At 38.0% G+C, this 22,510-nt stretch overlaps 2 protein-coding genes across 2 annotated transcripts; both read left to right on the top strand.

The window, feature by feature from the left end:
- Nucleotides 1–1,545: 1,545 nt before the first annotated feature.
- LOC118836966 lies at nucleotides 1,546–2,496 on the top strand. Its single transcript, XM_036744033.1, has one exon. It carries the CDS (start codon nucleotides 1,561–1,563, stop codon nucleotides 2,494–2,496), a length of 936 nt encoding a protein of 311 aa, XP_036599928.1. The 5' UTR covers nucleotides 1,546–1,560.
- An 18,645-nt stretch (nucleotides 2,497–21,141) lies between these two features.
- Nucleotides 21,142–22,098, top strand: LOC118836965. Its single transcript, XM_036744032.1, has one exon. The coding sequence runs from the start codon at nucleotides 21,154–21,156 to the stop codon at nucleotides 22,096–22,098; it is 945 nt and encodes a 314-aa protein (XP_036599927.1). The 5' UTR covers nucleotides 21,142–21,153.
- The last annotated feature ends 412 nt before the right edge of the window (nucleotides 22,099–22,510 follow it).

Below are 22,510 nucleotides of genomic sequence, written 5' to 3'. Positions count from 1 at the left end.
TGCGATCTGATATAGGCTATATATCTACAATCATATTAATCATATTTCCACTTTAATCATGTTGTGAAAGAAGAATCATAGAAAAAGATAAAACCATACAAAATAAAAAAAGAGAAAATAGTGGTCAGTTTCTATATGGGAACAATGAGAATTTTAAAATGGGAGGCAGTGACATAGAGGAAAAGATTTGGAGTCATGAAAACGTGGGTTCAAATTCGTTTGTAACACATGCGAAATTTGTGACTGAGAAGAAGTTACTCAATTTCACAGGGGCCCAAGGAAGTGTTGTAAAAGAATTTACAAGTTAGTTAGTTATTTGTTTGTCCCTGGCAAGCCTTCACAGCAATGTCTTCACATCTCTGTACAGCACTCAGAAGTGATTGAATGGAGAACTTTAAATTTTTTTAATTTCTACTTTTTCTGTGATTCCACAATTTTCTGGAAAAATATTATAAAATGGAACTGGCTTTTTTGGAATGTGATTTCTTTATTTTTTGCAATAAATTTTATTGTTATTTGTTTTTGGATCACCTAAAGTTTGCAAGATAACTCTTCCTCCTACCCCTTTCAAAGAGCCATCATTTATTATAAAAAATGAGAGAAACAGAGGGAAAGAAAGTTCAAGTAAAGGAACACAAAGGTTAAAAAAAAACCCAGCCTGGTTCCATACTAATAATTCGCACATATTCAAAGAAGACGAGAAGGCACTTTCTCAGATTTCTTCTTTGGGGCTAACTTGGTCATTAGAATTTCACATCAATTAGTTCTATCCAGCATTGTTGCAATTATTATGTATATTGTTTTTCTGATTCTTCTTACTGAATTCACTTTGCATAAATTTATTTCTTCCTCTGGGTCACTGTGTTCATCATATACACGGCACCAGTGGTCTCAACTGCTATGTTATCATTTCCATGTTATTATGTTCTTAAAGCTTGATATTCTCATGTCTTGAAGAGTTGAATTTTGGATTATTCTCCATTGAATGTGATCAAGCTATCACTTAGTTTTCTGAAATGGAGAGATTAGATTCTCTCTCTCACAGTTTTCAGGAAATTCAATAATCATTCAATTTTCTCTCTTTGATTTCTCCTCTAGATCTGTCACGATTTTCATCATTGTTTCTAAATCTTTCCATTTGAAGAATTTTCAGGATTTTTTTTGCTTATGATACTATTTGATCACTGTGTCCTCCAGAAAAATAAACTTACTTTATATTACATCCATTATTTTGTTCTATCTTCATCTTGTGAGATTTCTTAACTTGATGGAGTTCTTTCTTTATTTCAGCAAACTTTTTTATTGTGTTGGTATTAATTAGATTGTAGAATGTTTAAACTGTTTTCAAATCTTAGACATAAATGCTGTGATCTAGGTTTATATTCATAGCTTAAGAACGCATGTGGGTATTTGGGTCTACTGCTGCTGTTGCATTCAAGAAGAAATTATATCATCCATGAGATCTTAGGTAAGAAGACATTGGCAAATCGTTATCTCTGTCTCACAACATTATATTTTTTTCTAATCTCCACAGATCCCTACCTCAAATTTCAGAGGATAATGGATACAGGGAATCATTCTGTGGTGACAGACTTTGTGCTTATGGGATTAACAGACCAGCCAGAACTCCAGCTCCCCCTCTTCTTACTCTTCCTGCAAATATATATTATCTCCATGGTGGGGAATGTGGGCTTACTCCTACTTATTAGGATCAGTTCTCAGCTTCATACCCCCATGTACTATTTTCTTAGCAACTTGTCCTTCATTGATCTTTGCTACTCTTCTGTCATTACCCCCAAAATGTTAGTGAACTTTGTATCAGAGAAGAACACCATCTCCTACTCAGGGTGCTTGACCCAGTTCTTTTTATTCTGTACTTTTGGTGCTGCTGACTGCTACATGCTGACAGCCATGGCCTATGATCGTTATGTTGCCATCTGTAGCCCCCTGATATATAAAAGTGCCATGTCCCGAAATATCTGTTTCCTGCTAGTGGCAGGAGTGTATAGTATGGGGGTCTTTGAAGCCATTACTCTTACAAGTGGTTTAGCCAGACTGTCCTTCTGTGGAAACAATGTTATTAGTCATTATTTTTGTGACATCTCTCCCCTTTTGAAGCTCTCCTGCTCTAGCACCTACTTTAATGAGCTTTTGGTGATGCTTCTGGTTGTAATCAACTCATTCATAACAATTCTACCTATCTTGATCTCTTATGCTTTCATCCTTTCCAGTATCCTCAGGATCCATTCTGCTAAGGGCAGGTCCAAAGCTTTCAGCACCTGTGGATCCCACTTGGCTTCTGTGGCTGCCCTGTATGGTTCCACCATTTTTATGTACTGCCAGCCTGCATCAACCAGCAACATCACTCAACAGAAAGTGTCCTCAGTCATCTACAGCACAGTAATCCCCATGCTAAACCCCTGGATCTATAGTCTGAGGAACAAGGATGTGAAGGATGTAGTGAGGAAAATCAGGAAAGACTTGAGAGTCTCCTAGTACAAGTAGCACAATTAAAGGTCACTGAGATCTTAGATAAATTTTCTGCTTCCTCACACTAGTGATTTATTCCCTTTGAGACACAAGTTAGATGTGGACAACATTGCAAAGTTGGGAAAACCATGTTCCTCCTTGTCAACTTTCCTCCTGACTTGCCTGACCCTCTTACCCAACTCCCAACACTTTATTTCACCAGGGTTCTTCCTCACTTGAATATCCTGATGTAATATATCACTCATGTCAGCCTTCCATTAATCATGTCTTCCCTTCAAAATTTACTTGTGCCATATCACATTATCTAAGATCTCTATCTCAGATTGTTTACAGTATTATAAAATACAGTTACCAATTGCTTCTGGCTAAAATGAAGTACTGATGATCAATTGAAACCTAACGTTCAATAGAAGTATAGAGAGTACACCTCAGCTATAAAGTAGAAATGGCCCCACAACGATTAGTCTTGTTCCCACCTTTAAATTAATGGGAATCATTTACATATCAAAACTAATGTTGTAATTGAATAAAATTTAGGAAGATTTCTTGACTAATAGTCCTCATAATATTCACTTATGTGTTCATATGTAGACAATACACCCCTTCAGGGAAGGAACTTTTTCATATTTGTCTTTATATTCCCAATATCTAATACAATGCTTTGCACATGGTGTTTAATAAATGATTATTTAATTAAGTTAATGTATAAAAGGAAAACTTAATAGTCTAATTTTGTTGATGTGTTGAGGGAAGTGATATGAGATGGGATTGTAAGTGTGCCCAGGTTTTGTAGGCTTTGAATGTCATACTAAAGTATATGTACTTTATTGAGGATGTAGGAGGGTTTAGGGAGACAAGAGAGGATTTTGACTGGAAAAGGGGTGATATGTTTGGAGATAGATATATATATATATATATATATATATATATACATATATATATATGTATGTATGTATATATATATGTATATATACACATATATATATATATATATATATATATATATATATATATACATAGCTTATTCAGGTAGTTTCATGAAAGGATTGAAGGTATACGAGAGATCTGATGAGTTGAAATCCATTAGGAAGTTATTAAAAGTTAGGAGAGGGTCCATGAGTACAAAAAGGAGAAAACAGATAGATCTGGTTGAATCCATGAGACTGGGCTACTGGTTTATAGTCCTGGGATCTGGTGTCCCCAGACTATATAGCATTGCTACGGAGATGAGAGACTCAAGCAGAAGCTACCTTGGAGTTCACCATTAGGTGATATCTTTTAAATTTGGTTTTCAGAGACTGTATGTTGATGAATTCTCCAGCAGAAGAGTTCTGGAGCCAGAAGACAAGAGTTTATTCTCTAGTTTGTGCCACACAGATAGGTAGCATCAAGAACTGTCTTTTTTTCTTTCTTGAGATTTTGGTAGACTTCTGTTCTTAAGCAAAATGATCAGAGATATTAAATTTTCAAGAATCAATGGAGATCTTAGAGTGATGGTTGATTAGACAATGAAAATACAGTGTCAAGACATTTCCCTATTTTCCCTCTCTTACAATAATGTGAAGCATCTCAGCTTTATACCACTTGCAACTTTTCTTCTTTCCCATGACAGCCAAGAATTAGTGAAGGGGAAGTGATCCTTCAAATAGAGCTGCCAACTTGTTCCATCTTTCCCTGGTTCTTGCCTCCAGTGCTCACTGTCCTTTCATTGCTATGCCATTGTTTCCTCCTTTTTGTTCTCCTTTAGAGAAAATCCATTGGTCACCAAATTCCAGCCTGGTGTTACTATTGCTGATGTTGGTAGAGATTAATGGAAAGGTTTGTATCTCTGAAGAGAGAGAGAAAAGACATTCTATTTTCTGGGCAGCTGAGGCATTAAAGGAAACAACCAAATTTTTGCACATGTAGTGTTTTTCCCTTTTTTATGACCTCCTTGGGATACAGACCTAATAGTGGTATTTCTAGGTCAAAGATTATGCACAGTTTGGTTTTCCCTTGGGCATAGTTCCAAATTGCTCTCCAGAATGGTTGGATCAGTTCACAACTCCACCAACAATACATTAGTGTCCCAATTTTCCCATATCTTCTCCAACATTTATCATTTTCCTTTGTGTCATATTAGTCAGTCTGATAGCTGTGAGGTGGTACCTCAGAGCTGTTTTAATTTGCATTTCTCTAATCAAAGGTGATTTAGAATACTTCTTCATATGTCTATAGATAGCTTTGATTTCTTTATCTTAAAAGTGCCTGTTCAAAGGTAAGAGCTGTTTTACTTGTTTATCTTTGTATCCCCAGGCTTTAGTACAACACCTGGCAGACATGGTAAGCACTTAATGAAATCTTCATTTCTCTCTCTTTTCCTTCAATTTTCTCTCTCCTCTCTCTTTCTGTCTTCTCTCCTCTTCCCCCTCCTCTTTCCTTCCTTCCTTCCTTCCTTCCTTTGTACTCTCTGACTCTGTCCCTCTGTCTCTCCCTGTGTCTCTGTGTCTGTATCTCTCTCTCTCTGTCTCTCTCTCTGTCTCTCTGTCTCTCTCTCTGTCTCTCTCTGTCTCTCTGTCTCTCTCTGTCTCTATCTACCCCATCTCTCTCTCTCTCTCTCTCTCTCTCTCTCTCTCTCTCTCTCTCTCTCTCTGTGTGTGTGTGTGTGTGTGTGTGTGTGTGCACGTGTGTGTGTTTCTCTCTCTGTCTGAATGTCACATATATACAAACCAATGGACAAGCAGTATAGGCAGTCAAATTTCTCCTTTGGTAACTCAAACTTTTCTGGTGACATTGCTGAAGTGGAGACCTCTTCTGTCTTTAAAGACCAAGTGAAGTAATAGAAATTGAGAAAAACACACGTAGAGCAGTAGGATCTTGCTCACTTCCTATTAGGGTTTGTTTCTTCAAAAGTGGTAACCAGAGGTGGGAACAGAGTAGTTTGACTGAGCCACTGAGTGAGAAGCTTCCCATAAAAGTATGTTGGGGTTTTGTTTCGTTTTGTTTTGTTTTGTTTGCATTTCACAAGGGTATAACTGGTCTAGCTATTTCTTGAATCCACAAATAAAATAGGCATAATTAAAGTCTAACAAGTCCTTTTGTTCTGGGAAAGAGATAAGAACACCACCAACAATGCACAACAGCACAGCAGTTAGACGGGCTGAGTCCAAAGGGAGTGGAAGCGGCAAAGCTAGGAAGGCCAACACAGTAGCATGCTGAGCGGCACAGCTGTTTTAGGGAGGAAGAAAACCCTCATGGAATGGTCTGAATCCCTTTCTATATGGAATATGTCTAGTGATATACTTTTGAAAAAATCTGTATCTCTACCCAAGTATCTCAATTGTGAAGAAAGATTAAAAGAGAAATAAAACTCCGTTGAGCAAACTCTCATTTTGGGTTTGAAGCAACTAAAGTACTATTTACTCAGTTTTGTTTGGCTCTTTTGGTTGGTGTGAATTGAGGTCAACACTGGGGAAAAAAGATGGAAATAAAGATGAGAAAGAAGTAAGGAAGCCCATTATCATGACTATTATTCAATGTTGTACTAGAAATGTTAACAATAGCAGATGATATGATAGTATTCTTAGAAAATCCTAGAGCTTCAACTAAAATACTTTAAACAATTGATAATTTTGGCAAAGTAGCAGGATAAAAAATAAACTCACATAAATCATCAGCATTTCTATATATTACCAACAGTGCCCTGCAAGAAAAGACAGAAAGATATGTTTCATTTAAAATAGCCAGAGACAATATAAAGTACATTGGACTACACATGCCAAGAAAAATGCAGGAACTATATTAACATAGTAATAAAACATGTTATATAAATAAGGCCAGATTTAAATAATTGGAGAAACATTCTTTGTGGTTGGGCAGAGCCACTATACAAAAAATGACAGTTCTACATAAATCCATCTACTTATTCAATGCCATATCAATATAACTACAAAAAGTTATATTGAGCTAGAAAAAAATATCAAAATTAATTGAAAGGACAAAAATCAAAGAATAGCAAATGAACTAATGAAAAATGTAAAGGAAGGAGGTATAGTAGTACCAGATGTTAAACTGCAACATAAGACAGTAATTTTCAATATCATCTGTTACTGGCTCAAAATGAAATGGTGAATCAGTGGAATAGAGTATGTATGTAATTTAGAGTAATAAAAGAATATATTAACTTCCTGTCTGATGAGAGTTACAAACTAAAATAACTCATTTCTGATCTAAAACATATCAGATTGGCTAAAATAATAGAAGGAAATGGTGACAAATGATACAGGGGATGTTGAAAAATGGGACATTAATATATTTTTGTGGAGTGGCCACAGTGAAAGGGAATGCCATGAAACTGGTGCAGGTTTTGCAATCAAACTGATCTAGTCAGCAATTCTGTATGCCTACCAAAAGGAGTGAGTGACAGGCTCATGACAATGTGATTGCCACTTGCAGGAAAATGCCATGCCACCATCCTCAGTGCCTATGGTCCCTCCATGATGACCCCTGATGAGGTTAAAGAAAAATTTTATGAGGACCTGGAGACCCTTATCATCCATGTGCCAAAAAGAGGACAAGCTTATCATTCTGGGTAACTTTAATGCTAGAGTAGGCTCAGACTAATAGATATGGCAGTGAGACCTTGGGAGGAATGGAGCTGGAAACAGCAATAGCTACAGTCACTTACTACTGGATACTTGTGCATCACATGACCTTATCATCACCAACACTGTCTTCCATTTACCTAAAGGAAATAAAACTTCACGGATGCTCCCTCACTGCAAACATTGGCATTTAATAGACTACGTGATTGTAAGAGAAGAGACAGGAAGGATGTGAGAGTGACAAAGGCAATGGGTGGCACAGAGTACTGGAATGATCATAGATTTATTCTCTCCAAGCTAAATATTCCCATTCAACAAAAGCAAAAACTCCAAGACAATATGACTACCAGAAAGCTTAATGTCAACAGATTAGGGCACTTCTCTGAGTGGGAACAGTTTGTTGCTAACTTGGAGCAAAAGCTGAGCCAACACACAGCTGGCAACAGTGGAGCAGAAAAGAAGTGGGCAGCTTTCAGAGATCTGATGTACAGCCCTGCAATTGGTCATCTAAGTCAGAACACTCAAACGTCAAGACTGGTTTGACAAAAGCAATGGGGAAATTCAGAAGTTTCTAAATGAAAAACAAGAACTCCACAGGCTTTACCAGAAGGAAAGTTCATCCATCTCTAAGAAGGCAGAGTTTCAGTCTATCAAAAGTGAAGTACAGGGAAGCTTAGAGAGATGCAGGATTTTTGTCTCAGTAAGAAGGAAAATGAAATTCAGTTTTATGCTGACATTAACAATCCAATACAAAAACAAATACATAGCAATCCAAAGTGCTTTTGTGAAACCCTGAAAACTATCTATGGGCCAAAGACCTATGGTGCATTTTAACTACTCAGTGCTGATGGAGCCACATTGATTAGTGATAAGGACATGATCCTTGGAAGATGGGTGGAAAACTTCCATAACGTCAACAGACTGCCATCAATCATTGCTGAAGCCATTGCCTCTTTACCTTAGGCTGAAGTCAGCTCCTCCTTAGCTGATATTCCAACTGAAGAAGATGATTTGAGTGCCGTTAGGTTCCTTTCATGTGGCAAACGATCTTTTGTGCTATTTCTATTCCACTGAGATTTACAAGGTGGGGGGTCCATTGCTCAAACAAAAGTTGACTGAAATTTTCCAGGTTATATGGCACAGGAGGTTATCCCCCAGTAGTGCAAGGACAACTCCCTTGTCCATCTCTATAAAGGTAAAGGAAACAGATTGTCCTGTGACAATCATAGGGTGACAATCACTCTCTTAGTCATTGTTGGCAAGAATCTTGCCAGAGTCCTCCTTAATAGGCTGATCCTTAACCTGAAAGATTGTCATCTACCTGAGAGCCAATGGGGCTTCAGAAAGGGATGAGGAAAGGATGATATGGTTTTTGTTGCCAACGACTCCAGGAGAAATGCCAAGAGCAGAACAGAGGTATGTATACAACATTTGTAGATCTGACAAAGGCCTCTGATACACACAGGCTTATGAAAAATTATCTCACAATTCAGTTATCCAGAGAAGTTCATCAGCATTGAACTTCATTTTTACAATGGCATGCTTTCCCAGGTGCTGGATAATGGCTGATGCTCTTATGTTTCCCAGCCACCAATGGAGTGAAATAAGTCTGTGTCCTTGCTCCCATGCTTTTTAGCATGATATTATCAGCTATGATGTCAAATGCCTTCAGTGTAAACAAACACGGCATCAAGGCCAACTACCAAGCTGATGGTCAATTCTTCAACTTGATAAGACTAAGAGTCGAGACCAAAGTAGATGGAGTGTCGATGCATGATTTTTTGTTTAGAGATGATTGTGTAGTCAATGCAACCTTTCCAGCTGAGATGCAACAAAGTACGGATTGATTCTCTGCTGTTTGTGCTAATTTTGGCCTAACAATTAACATCGAGAAAACACAGGCGCTTCATCAGCCAGGGAATCACACCATTTATATATGGAATCATTGGTTACAGCAGATGGAGAAGTTTTGAATGCTGTGGATACATTCACTTACTTTAGCAGTAAACTTTCTGGTGATGCTCGCATTAATAATGAGGGTGATGTATGCATTGCCAGAGCTAACTCACTGTTTGGAAAACTCCAAAGGTAAAGAAGACATATTAGATTGATTACCAGACTGAAGGTCTACAGAACTGTTGTTCTGACCTCATTGCTATATGCCTGTGAAACCATAACCATACATCAATGCCATGGCAGGAAACTGGATCACTTGAATTTGAATTATCTTAGGAAGATTTTGAAGATCACCTAGCAGGATAATATAGCAGCCACTGAGGTCCTTTCTTGAGCTAAACTGCCAAGAATTAAACCTCTACTACAGAGAGCACAACTACAACAGGCTGTCCACATTGTTAAATGTCAAATGTGCGCTTTCCAAAAGCACTATTTTAGGGAGAATACACACAAGGCTAGCTGTCACATGGTTGTCAAATGAAGTGATACAAGGATATTCCCAAGGTCTCTCTGAAAATCTTTGGGACTGATTGTGTGACACTGAAGACACTGGCACAGGATTGCCCCGTATCAGAGAATATCAGAGAAGTTGCTGCGATCTCTGAGCAAAGCAGAATTGAAGTAGCTCAAAAGAAATGCAAGATGTGCAAATTTAGAGAATCCAATCCAAATGTACACATGGATTATTTGTTCCTGAACTGTGGTAGGACATTACAAGTTTGTATTAGTCTGATTAGGCAGAGTCTGATGCATTGTAACTTGATTCTAACATAGTGATGTCATTTGGATGCTTTCTGAGAACACAGGACAACAAAATCTCACCTTGAACAACATCGTACTGAAGGCAAGTACATGCCTTTGTTTTCAGTCACTGCTGATGTCAGTGTCTGGCCTCCACAAGCTGGCTGCAAGTGCACAGATTCTCCCAGTCCATACATATGTCCTCGTCCTTCCTTATGCCCAGTTGAACTTGCACATTATACTTTAAAGTACTTCAAGCCTCTGCTCTCACATAAGGATTGTGGTGACTGTGGTCAAGACTTTGGAGAGTTGAACAAGACCACTTTTATGAACCCCTCCAGTTCTCTGATTGTTATGCAATGATTCTAAATTATTTAATTTTGGTCAAAGAAACCCTAAAAGCCCCCTCACTATTATTCTCCTTTAACAAGCAATTTTAGAATAAATCAATTGGAGCCAAAGAGGAATTTGATTAGCTCCTCCACTACATAATACTGAACATCACACATCTTAAGCCCTTAAGAAATGCTTGTTGAATTAAGTTCAATTGAATGACAAAGACATGGACTGTTCTAGATCACTATCTTCTTTCCCTCCTTGGATTATTTTATATTTTCCTATGGCCATATACTTTTTCCTTAGTAGAAAGGAAACTCCTTGAAGATGAGGTTCATTTTGTTTTGTCTTATTGCAGCTGGTGAGGCAGTGGATAGAGTGTTGGGTCTGAAATCAGGAAGACCTGATTTCAAATTTGGACTCAGATGCTAGGTATGTGACCTGGGTCTTTAACTTCTTAACTTCTGGCCACTTCAATTTCTTCAACTGCAAAATAAGAATCATAACCACACCTGACAAGCAGGATTGTTGTGAGTGTAAAATAAGATAATATTTGTAAAATTCTATAGCACATTGCTTGGGACATAGCGAACGCTAGGAAAGGCATATTAGCTCTGTCTTTGTATCTCTATTATCTTCATACATGATTAATGCTTAAAAATACTTGCTGAATTATATTTAATTGAACAAGTTTATCTAAAAAGAAATATTGGGCTTATTTGAAGATTTTTCTGATGATAATAGTAGAAAAGAGAGGAAAACCAAACGTTGAACTTAATTGTGGAGCAAAGAATGGAGAGTGTTTAAGGAATAGGAAATATTATGCCCTACAGGAAAACACTCTGAGGTCCTAAGGTGAAGGAAACCAAAACAGTGAGCTGAGGGAACACCCCATATAAATGTTTAGGGGGATTCCCTGGTTTTTCTTCCTTGCTCCAGTCCATACCTTTACCACCACACTTAACCATGACTCCTGTTCGCCCTAACAACAAAGGAGTTCAATTCTTCTCTAGACACCAGAAATGCTCTTGGGAATGTCAAACACACTCCATGCAATTGCTTCTTTCCCAGAGAGACCAACTTCTGGAGTAAAGAAAAACTGAAAGACCAGCTGTTCTCATTTACTTGCTTGGAGAAATTTTCTTTGAGATACTCATTGGACAAATAATCTTTCTTCACTTAGACTAGGCAGCTCAGAGAAAAGGTGGTTGTTTCTCTTGCTTCTACATGGTAGGTTATTGAAAAAGATTTATTTTTATTTTGTTTTATTCATTTTATCCTCTACTTTGTCAGAAATTTGTAACAATCTCACCATTGAAACGTCATCATCAAAATCCTGTCAGTTAACAATTGCTGTGTATGAATTATTCTCATATTATAAGAGATTGAGGAAAACCATCATGAGTCCACTGACTCTTCTAATCCTCACAGGAATAAGGCAAGTAACCAAATTTTATATGCTTGAACTAAGAGGTAGTTGTGAACTGGAGTGTATAGGGATGCCTGAGACATGTACAGATGATTTATTTAGTGAGATGGGACTAGAAACAAACCCCTTTCTGTACCCTTCCCTGTACATGCTTAGATGATGGAGAAAAAGAGCAGCCTCACTTTCTTATTTCTTCGACCCTCCTATTTCGTCTATATCTGGCACCTAGTGAGATATATGCAATTAGTATAATTAAGGATATTTTAAAATGTTAGTTTTTATAAAGACCCAATTTTTAATGACAAAATTCCAGCTCTCCGTGGCAAGTTGGTGTTTATGTGGTTGATGTCAAGGCACACCAGGTACTATGAAGGTTTAAAACCTCTACAAGGCAGAGACAAAAGTGGACACAATGTTCACACCTTGCAGAGAACTTGCAGGCTTACTTGTCCTTCCCCCAGGACTAAGTGAGGCCCAGATGGCAGGATCACAGACAGACATACTTCTCTGTGTTCATCACTATCTTGCCCAGGTAAAAGATGAAATGAAAGAGGAAACAAACAAGCAAGTTTCCAAGTATATTGATTTATTCCACAATACATGCCAATTGTTCAATAAACTTATTCGGCCTCCTCAGTTTTGACACTGGACCCAGAACACAGAGTGAGACTGATTTTTAAGCATTAAAAACAATGAATCAAATAACACCAATTAATGAAAAGAAAACAATTAACCAGTATACACACTTTGGTAATCTGATTTCTAATTGGAGGAAAGATTAGACTTTCCAAGTTGGGAGAGAAAGAATGAACAGACAGGATTCCCTGAAATCACAAACAGAGGTGTCCCACTGTGGCAAAGCATCAGTAAACAATCAAAGGAACATGGAAACAATAACTGATTGATCAGTACAGGGCCACCTTTTAGATAAGATATATGCATTCCTTGACATGTACAATTGTGAGGAAACTCCTTTGCATCAGTCTTTGGATCTGACAGGTTTCTGGTTAGCATAACCTGGGTCCTTAGTTAAGGGTCTCCATGCAATAGAGGTCCAGCTCCCCAGCCATGCAAGACTAGATTTAAACAATGCAACAACATCTTCTCACCAGTCCCACAATTCAATAAAGCTTTATTAGAAGACAGAAATTGGACTAGACCCATCATTGAATGGAAAGAGTACTAAGCTGCTCCAGAACTGAGTCACAAGACAGAATCAGTGTGGTTCACTGCATTCCCATTACCACTTGCAGTTCTAATCCCCTCAATTCCCTCAGCCTACCCTTCGTTCTTGGCACAGATTTGACTCAGGAAATGTCTCTTGGCATTTTCTTGGCAGAAGGAAACTCTATGTCTTTGATTGTTTCAGTTCATGATATCCAGTGAGCCCCAGGGATTCAAAAGAATGAATAAAATGGTAAATTAAGCACTTCCATTGAGCCAAGTACTGGGCTTGGGGGATGTAAAGCACTGGTGATGCAAATACAAAGCTAAAACCATCCTTGCCTTCAAGAAGCTCACATTCTATCAGTGGAAGACAGCACATATATAGGAGTCAGAGTTGGGATGCAACAAGACAGTCTGTGCATGAGATAACCTTAAGCAGGGCATTCCCCTTCTGGTACCTATCCTTAGACTGATAGTCTTCCCTCCAGACCAGGTCCTCACAAGGTCTTCCTCTCCTGCTATTTCTAAATGTAACTAAGGATGAGACTTGCCAGGATCCACACGTCACTAAGTATTTTGCTTTGCTGTAGCATTATCATCTCAGAGCTCCCACATTCTATTTATAGTCTGCATTACAACTCTCTCAGGAAATCCTTACACTTCCCAGGTCTGATGGTTCTTACAAGACAAAAGTCATCCCAGTGCTAGATAATATTGGAGATTTTCCTCAAATCATACACTAAATTTATGCCTAAATTGTTGGTTGTGAATTCTATTTTTTTGTAATTTGCTTCCTTTTCAATTCTCTCTGCTATTTACCTTAGTAATCTCAGTTCCCATTAATCCAAATTATCCTCCCTTTGCTGATCATTCTCAGATGTATTTATCTAGCCTAATTTTGCTATTGACCACCGGTCTCTCCTTTCCAACTGCCTATTAGACATTTTCTACTGAATATCCAATAGACATCTTTAACTCAACATTTTCAAAACTTAACTCATTATGTTTTTTCCAAAGCATTTATTTTTCTGAAAAAAAAAAAACAACTTCCCTGTTAAGGATACCACTCTCTTTCTAGGCATGCATGCTCACAACATAGGTTTCATCAATGATTCCTCACTGTTTCTTATCCCTATATCCAGTATTTTGCCAATGCCTATAGATTTTACCTTTGTAACATCTATCACGTGTCCTCTCTTCTCTCTCTTTTACCACGTTGGTCTTTAACCTTTCACCATAGGTCTTCATCATCTCACACCATACACTATTGCAGTATTCCATTAATTGATCTTCCTGTCACAAGTATCTCCACTCCATTTCATCCATCACCCCATTGTCAAAGTGATCTTCCTAAAACTGAGTATATCTCCCTCCTGCTAAATGAACTCTTGTGGGTCCATATCACTTCCAGAATCATATATAAAATTCTCTCTTTGGTATTCAAAGTCTTTCATAACCTGCTCTAACTCCAGTATTCATCTACTTATACCCTAACACATGTTCTTTGATACAGTCACAATGGCCTCCTTGCTATTCCTTGAATGAGACATTCCATCTTCTCAGTATACTTGAAACTATGATAATAAGACTCAAAAGACTAGAGATTTACAATAGCTGTCAAGAGAGTTACTCTGAGGAGGGGAGAAATATTCAATGGTATTAGGAAATAAAGAAATATTAAAATATTTTATTTTATGAAGTACATTATTAAAAGATATTTTATTATGCCAACTGCCTGTTGTACTTTATGAGGTTGAACATCTTGCCCACCCTTGGTCTAAGTTAAAGAGGCCCTATGACAATTAAAAAATTCTGAGAGACATAGTTTCTGGGTACCTTAATTTTATAAAAAGGCCAGCATGTTTATTAAAAAAAGGATGGTCATTTGGCCTTCTCTCTTAGACCAAAGATGCCTCATGATTGTGGGCTTATATATGCCCTTCAAAGAGCATTTGTTCCTGAGGGGTACCAATCTACTCTGGTTAACACAATGGGAGGTGGCCTATATTAAAATGAGGGTCTTGAGGTATGTGATTGGGTCATCCTGATCTTGGTCAAAGGCACTTATCCATTTCCATATCACCTGTCTGACAAAAAGGGGAACCCACATATCCCCAGACCTGTCTGAGCAAAACCAATGAGCAGGAATATGGCCAAACTTGGAATTTCTTTTATGGTCTCATTAGATCTTGGCCTGGGTAAATCTTTAAGAGAGATTTCCCACACTACATGGTTTCTGGATGAGGATGCAGAAAAGGGGAAAACTCTTGGTACTAATTCAGTAATTAGTTATCAAATACAGGAGGGAAATATTTATTTCTCACAGCTATAATTTTAGTCACTGAAGGGTGTATCCAAAGTGATGGAATTACAGCTTCCTGAAGTATTTTGAGGTATTTTGAGGAGTTGATTGATCTTAGACATATTAATGGCTGAATTTACACATCATGATCAACTGAAGATAAGTGAGGGCTGAGATATTCAGGCTAATGTGTTAAAAGTCTTTGCCTATCAGAAGTTATTGCAATTAAATAATGGCCTTAGAAACATCAATCTGATTTTTTTTATTTCATTACATTATTGTATCATAAATTTAGAGCTGGAAAGGAATTTGGAGCTCATCTTGTCTAGCTCTGTCTTTTACAGATGAGGAAACTGAAGCTCTTATACACTACTTAATTGTTCAATGTCACACAGTAAGCAGCAGGAGTATGATTTGAATCCAGGTTCTTCACCCAAGATCTTTCTAAGACACCTCATATACTCGATGAGTTTTACCCCTACTAGAGTGGAAACTTATGAAGTACAATCCTGACTCCTTTCAAGTAGGAATTATTTCATTTTTTGTCACTTTTATCTCCACTTCTTAGAACATACAGTAGGTGCTTAATAAAAACTTTGTTGGTTGGTTAAGACACTGTGTCATATAAATTTCATTAAGAACACCTGTGCTCTAAAATAACAGCTGCTGAATAGTTTTTTTTACTCAAATGAGGGGGCAAAAAATGTGAATGAATTTTAGAATGCATAGCAGGGAATATGAAATTAGCTTGGAAAATTAGCCTCAAATGGCGGATGACCTTGATTGACAGAAAGTGGTATCTGAAATTTGCTTAATGTACACTATAAAGTCACCAATGACATTTGAGAGAGCAACAGCCTGACTAGTTTTATACTTAGAAAGTTTATTCTGGACGTGATATGAAAGATTCATTAGAGAGGAGAGAGAGAGATCAGGAGGAAAGAACAGTAGCAGGCTTTTGTAATAGTTAAGAAAAGTAATCCTTTCAGCATCTCTTCTTCTCTTTTTGAAGATTTTTTGAGCTAAAATACTTTCATTTTTTATTCAACACTCACTTTTAAAAGATTTTGAGTTCCAAATTTTTCTCCCTCTTTCCGTTCCCCAGTCCCTATGACTTCATGCAATCTGATATAGGCTATACAGGTACAATCATATTAAATATGTTTCCACATTAGTCATGTTGTGAAAGAAGAATCAGAGCAAAAGGGAAAAACCACGAGAAAGAAAATAAAAGAGGAAATATGTTTGTCTTCTATTCTTATGGGGACAATGAGAATTTCAAAATGGGAGACAGAGTGTCATAGAGGACCAGCTTTGGAGTCATGAAAATGTGGGTTCAAATCTGTTTGTAATATTTACTAAATTTGTGACTGAGGAGAAGTTACTCAATTTCATAGTGCCCCAGGAAATATTTTACAAGAATTTGCAGAGTAGTTATTTATTTGCTTTGTCCCTGGCAATCCTTCACAGCAATGATTTCACATTTCTGTACAACTCTCAGAAGTGGTGGAATGGAGGAGAACTTTAAAAATATCTGATTTCCACTTTTTCTGTGATTTCACAATTTTGTTGAAAAACATTATAAAATGGAATTGGCTTTTTTTGAATGTGATTTCTTGATATTTGTAATAAATTTTGTTGCTCTTTGTTTTTGTGTCACCTAAAGATTGCAAGATAACTCTTCTTCCTACCCCTTTCAAATAGCTATCACTTGTCATAAAAATGAGAGAGAGAAACAGAGAGAGAAAGAGTTCAATTAAAAAACAAAAACCTAAAAAAAACCTACCCTGGTTTGATGCCCAAAGATTCCATACATTCAAAGAAGATGACTAGGCACTTTCTAAGATTTCTTCCTTGGGGGAAACTTGGTCATTATAATTTCACATCACTCAGTCAATCATTTTATGTTTGTTCTTTCAAACATGGTTGTGATCATTGGGTATATAGTTTTCCCGATCCTTCTTACTGAATTCACTTTCCAAAAATTTATTTCTTTCTCTGGGTCTCTGTGTCCATTGTATTCATGGTACTTTTACTCTTAACTGCTATATTATCACTTCCGTGTTATTATGTTCTTGAAGCTTGATATTCTTATGTCTTGAAGAGTTGAATTTTGGATTATTCTCCATTGAATGTTATCAAGCTATCACTTAGTTTATGTTTTCTGAAATGTAGAAATTAGATTCTCACAGTTTTCAGGAAATTAAATAATCATTAAATTTTCTCTCTTAGATTTCTCTTCTAGATCTGTCATGATTGTCATCATTGTATCAAAATCTTTCCATATGAAGAATTCTCAGCTTTTCCTTTTTTGCTTATGATATTATTTGATTGTGTCCTACAGAAAAAATAAAATTGCTAAAAATAATATACATTATTTTATTCTTTTTAAAATTTTATTATTATTTATTTAATGTTTTTAGTTTTCTGCCTTGATTTCCACAAGATTTTGAATTACAAACTTTTCCCCATTTCTATCCTCCCACCCACTCCAAGATGGTATATATTTTGATTGCTCTGTTTCCCAGTCAGCCCTCCCTTCTGTCACCCCACTCCCCATTACTTTTTCCCTTACTTTCTTGTAGGACAGGATAGATTTCTGTGTCCCACTGCCTGTATATCTTATTTCCCAGTTGCATACAAAAACAACTTTTTTTTTGAACATCTCCTTTAAAACTTTGAGTTCCAAATTCTCTCCCCTCTTCCCTCCCTAAAAGGCAAGCAATTCAACATAGGTCACACAGGTATCATCATGAAAAACCCTTCCACAACACTCATGTTGTGAAAGACTAACTATATTTTGCTCCCTCCTGTCCAGTCCCCCTTCATTCAATTTTCTCCCTTGACCCTGTCCCTTTTCAAAAGTGTTTACTTTTGATTACCTCCTCCCCCATCTGCCCTCCCTTCTATCGTCTGCCCTTTTTAATCCCCATCCTCCTTCTTTCCTGTGGGTAAGATACCCAATTGAGTGTGTATGTTATTCCTTCCTCAATCCAAATCCAATGAGAGCAAGATTCACTCATTTCCCCACACCTGCCCCCTCTTCCCTTCCAACAGAACTGCTTTTTCTTGCCACTTTTATGTGAGATAATTTACCCCATTCTATCTCTTCCTTTTTCCCTCTTTCAAAATATTCCTCTCTCATCGCTTAATTTAATTTAATTTTTTTTAGATATCATCCCTTCATATTCAACTAACCCTGTACCCTCTGTCTATATATATATAAAATCCCTTCAGCTATCCTAATACTGAGGTCTCATGAATTACACACATCATCTTTCCATGTAGGAATGTAAACAAAACAGTTCAACTTTAGTAAGTCCCTTATGATTTCTCTTTCTTGTTTACCTTTTCATGCTTCTCTTGATTCTTGAGTTTGAAAATCAAATTTTCTATTCAGCCCTGGTCTTTTCAATAAGAAACCTTGAAAGTCCACTATTTTATTGAAAGTCCATATTTTGCTGTGGAGCATGATACTCACTTTTGCTGGGTAGGTCATTCTTGGTTTTAATGCTAGCTCCATTGACCTCCAGAATGTCATATTCCAAGCCCTTTGATCCCTTAACATACAAGCTGCTAGATCTTGGATTATTCTGATTATGTTTCCACAATACTCAAATTGTTTCTTTCTGGCTGCTTGTAGTATTTTCTCCTTGACCTGGGAGCTCTGGAATTTGGTGACAATATTCCTAGGAGTTTTGTGTGGGGGATCATTTACAGGAAACAATTGGTAGATTCTTTCTATTTCTATTTTACCCTCTGGCACTAGAACATCAGGGCAGTTTTCCTTGATAACTTCTTGAAAGATGATATCTAGCCTCTTTTTTTGATCATGGCTTTCAGGTAATTGAATAATTTTTAAATTATCTCTCCTGTATGTATTTTTCAGGTCAGTGGTTTTTCCAGTGAGATATTTCACAGTGTCTTCCATTTTTTCATTCCTTTGGTTTTGTTTTATAATATATTGATTTCTCATATTTCTCATTCACTAGCTTCCACTTGCTCCAATCTAATTTTTGCGGTGGTATTTTCTTCAGTGGTCTTTAGGACCTCCTTTTCCATTTGGGTAATTCTGCCTTTCAAGGCTTTCTCCTCCTCATTGGCTTTTTGGAGCTCTTTTGACATTTGAGTTAGTCTATTTTTAAGGTGTTATTTTCTTCAGTATTTTGTGGGCTTTCCTTTAGCAAGTAATTGACTTGTTTTTCATGGTTTTCTCACATCCCTCTCATTTCTCTTCCCAATATTTCCTCTACTTCTCTAACTTGCTTTTCCAAATCCTTTTCAAGTTTTTCCATGGCTCGAGATCGATTCATATTTTTCTTGGAGGCTTTTGATATAGGTTCTTCGACTTTATTGACTTCTTCTGGTCGTATATTGTGGTCTTTTTTGTCACCAAATAAAGATTCCCAAGTCTGAGTCTGAATCTGAGACCACTTTCGCTGCCTGTTTATGTTCCCAGCCAACTACTTGATCCTTGAGCTTTTTGTCGGAGTTTGACTGCTTGTAGAGTATCGAGTACTTTGTCCCAAGCTTGAGGGGCTGCCCTGCTATTTTCAGGGCTACTTATACACAGCGAGCTCTGTCACACCAGTGGTCCTTCTCCCCCAAGAACCACCAACCAGGATTGTGGCCCAGATCTAGGCCGTGCAGAGCAGGCCTGGCACTCCTCCTCTAATCCACTGCTTAATTCCTCCCATCAGGTTAGCCTGGGGCCGGAAGCCACTGCAGCTATAGCTCTGGAAGAAGCCTCAGAGCTCAACCATCTCCACCACCCCTGGGGCCATGGCCCACAAGGAACTCCTTCCACTCTGTCCCAGCAGTTTTTCCCACTAACCCTCTCTGTTGTCTTTGGTGTTTGTGGGTTGAGAAGTCTGGTAACTTGCACAGCTCACTGATTCAGGCCCCTAGGGCCTGTTCTGCCAGGCTCCAGGCTTGGTTGGTCCTGGCATGGCCCACGCTGGGCACTGCTCCACTCTGCTCCCAGCATAGTGCGATACACCCTTCACAGCAACCAATCCAGCCTGTCCTGGGCTACAGCCCTGCTTCTCTTTACTATTTCCTGGGTTCTGAAGCTCTAGAATTCGTTCAGAGTCATTTTTATTGGTGTTTGGAGCAACCTGGGGCGGGGAGCTTAAGCAAGTCCCTGCTTTCCAGCCAGCATCTTGGCTCTGCCCCCATTATTTTATTCAATGTTCATCTTGCTGTGAGATTTCTTAACTTGATGGAGTTCTTTCTTTCAGCAAACTTTTTTTATTACAGATAGAATTCATTGTTCTAGGTATTGATCAAATTACAGGATATCTTAACTGCTTTCAAATCATAGACTTTGTATTGGGAATTTAGGTGGGACTTTATTACTGTTTTAGAATGATAAATCAATTAAGTGTCTTTGATTGAGTCTAACTAGGTGCTAAACCCCAGGCCCAAACTCCTAACTACTAGGTGCTAAGGTAATGGGAGCATAAAACCCTCAGGGCCCTAAGCGGAGTTGCTAAGACCAGAGCCAATAGTATGGGCTTAAGTTCTGGATACTCAGATGGTGTTTGATGATGTCCAAAGACCGCATAAATAGAGAGAACAGAGCTGTTTGCTTGAGGCTTTCACTTCTGGAGGAGTGTTGGCGTGGGACTCTGGGCAGCCACTCTAAGAGCCTTCTGGCTCACCCAGATGTTGATGGTTTCTTGGTAACTATGAATTGTATTTGGTCTGTTTATAATGTATGTTTGTCATTTATTTGTATTTGCTCTGAAGTTCAGGGTGCCAGCTTTTGCCTCTGAACTAAGTGAATGATATTTATATGTTGGACTGAAATAAGATTGTTAACCCCTTAATGTTGCTTTCCTTAGTAAAGCAGATCAAAAAAACTTGTGCTGGAAGTATTCTTGTAGTTGGGCTTGCCTTGGTCTTTGACCCCCACAGCAGCTGCTAGCCAAATTGATGAAACAGACTTAAATGCTATGATCTAGGTTTATATTAATAGTTTAAGAACACATGTGGGTATTTCTGCCTACTGCTGCTGTTGCATTCAAGAAAAAATTATATCATTCTTGAGACCTTAAGTCAGCATACATTGAAAAATAGTCATCTCTGTCTTATAACATTATTTTTTTCCAATCTTCACAGAATTATGCCTCAACTTTCAGAAGACAATGGATACTGGAAATCATTCCATGGTGACAGAATTTATACTTATGGGATTAACAGATGAGCCAGCACTCCAGCTCCCCCTCTTCTTACTCTTCCTACAAATATACATTATCTCCATGGTGGGGAATGTGGGCTTACTCCTACTCATTAGGATCAGTTCTCAGCTTCATAACCCCATGTATTATTTTCTTAGTAACTTGTCCTTCATTGATCTTTGCTACTCCTCTGTTATTATCCCCAAAATGTTGGTGAACTTTGTATCAGAGAAGAATATCATCTCCTACTCAGGGTGCTTGACTCAGGACTTTTTCTTCTGTACTTTCTGTATTGCTGACTGCTACATGCTGATAGCCATGGCCGATGATCGCTATGTTGCTATCTGTAGCCCCCTGATCTATACTTCTGCCATGTCCCAGAATTTCTGTTTCTTGTTAGTGGCAGGAGTGTATGGTATGGGTGTCTTTGTAGCCAGTACTCTTACAAGTGGTCTAGCCAGACTGTCCTTTTGTGGAAACAATGTTATTAGTCATTATTTTTGTGAAATCTCTCCCCTTTTGAAGCTCTCCTGCTCTAGCACCTACTTTAATGAGTTTTTGGTGATGCTTCTAGTTGTGATCAACACATTCATAACCATTCTACCTATCTTGATCTCTTATGCTTTCATCCTTTCCAGTATCCTCAGGATCCATTCTGCTAAGGGCAGGTTCAAAGCCTTCAGCACCTGTGGATCTCACTTGGCTTCTGTGGCTGTCCTGTATGGCTCCATTATTTTTATGTACTGTCAGCCTGCATCAACCAGCAACATCACTCAACAGAAAGTGTCCTCAGTCATCTACACCACAGTCACCCCCATGCTAAACCCCTGGATCTATAGTCTGAGGAACAAAGATGTGAAGGATGCACTGAGGAAAATCAGGAAGGACTGGAGAGTCTCCTGGTGCAAGTAAGACAATTATAGTCGCTGAGCTCTTAGATAAATTTTCTACTTCTTCACACTAGTGATTTAGTCCCTTTGAGATACAAGTCAGATGTGCACAACATTGCAAAATTGGGAAAGCCATATTTTTCCTTGTCAATTTCACTTCCTGACTTGCCTGCCCCTCTTACCGAGCTCCCAACAATTTATGTCCCCACTTGAATATCCTAATGTAATATACCACTCATGTCAGCTTTCCACTAATCATGCCTTCTCTCCAAAATTTATTTTTGCCATAGCACATTGTCTAAGATCTCCATGTCAAGGTTGTTTACTATGTTAGCAAGCATGATTACCAATTATTTCTGGCTAAAATGAAGTACTGAGGATGGATTAAACCCTGAGGTTCAGTGGGAGGAGTGTAGAGTGTATACCTCAGTTGT

The sequence above is a fragment of the Trichosurus vulpecula genome, chromosome 2, assembly GCF_011100635.1.
Source record: "Trichosurus vulpecula isolate mTriVul1 chromosome 2, mTriVul1.pri, whole genome shotgun sequence".
In the NCBI taxonomy this organism is placed as follows: Eukaryota; Metazoa; Chordata; class Mammalia; order Diprotodontia; family Phalangeridae; genus Trichosurus; species Trichosurus vulpecula.
The sequence above is the reverse complement of the archived record's forward strand: the minus strand, read 5'-3'. Positions and strand labels throughout refer to the sequence as shown.

Excerpts from the sequence above, each read along its gene's own strand:
- LOC118836966 (XM_036744033.1), top strand. The coding sequence starts at position 1,561 with ATGGATACAGGGAATCATTCTGTGGTGACAGACTTTGTGCTTATGGGA.
- LOC118836965 (XM_036744032.1), top strand. The coding sequence starts at position 21,154 with ATGGATACTGGAAATCATTCCATGGTGACAGAATTTATACTTATGGGA.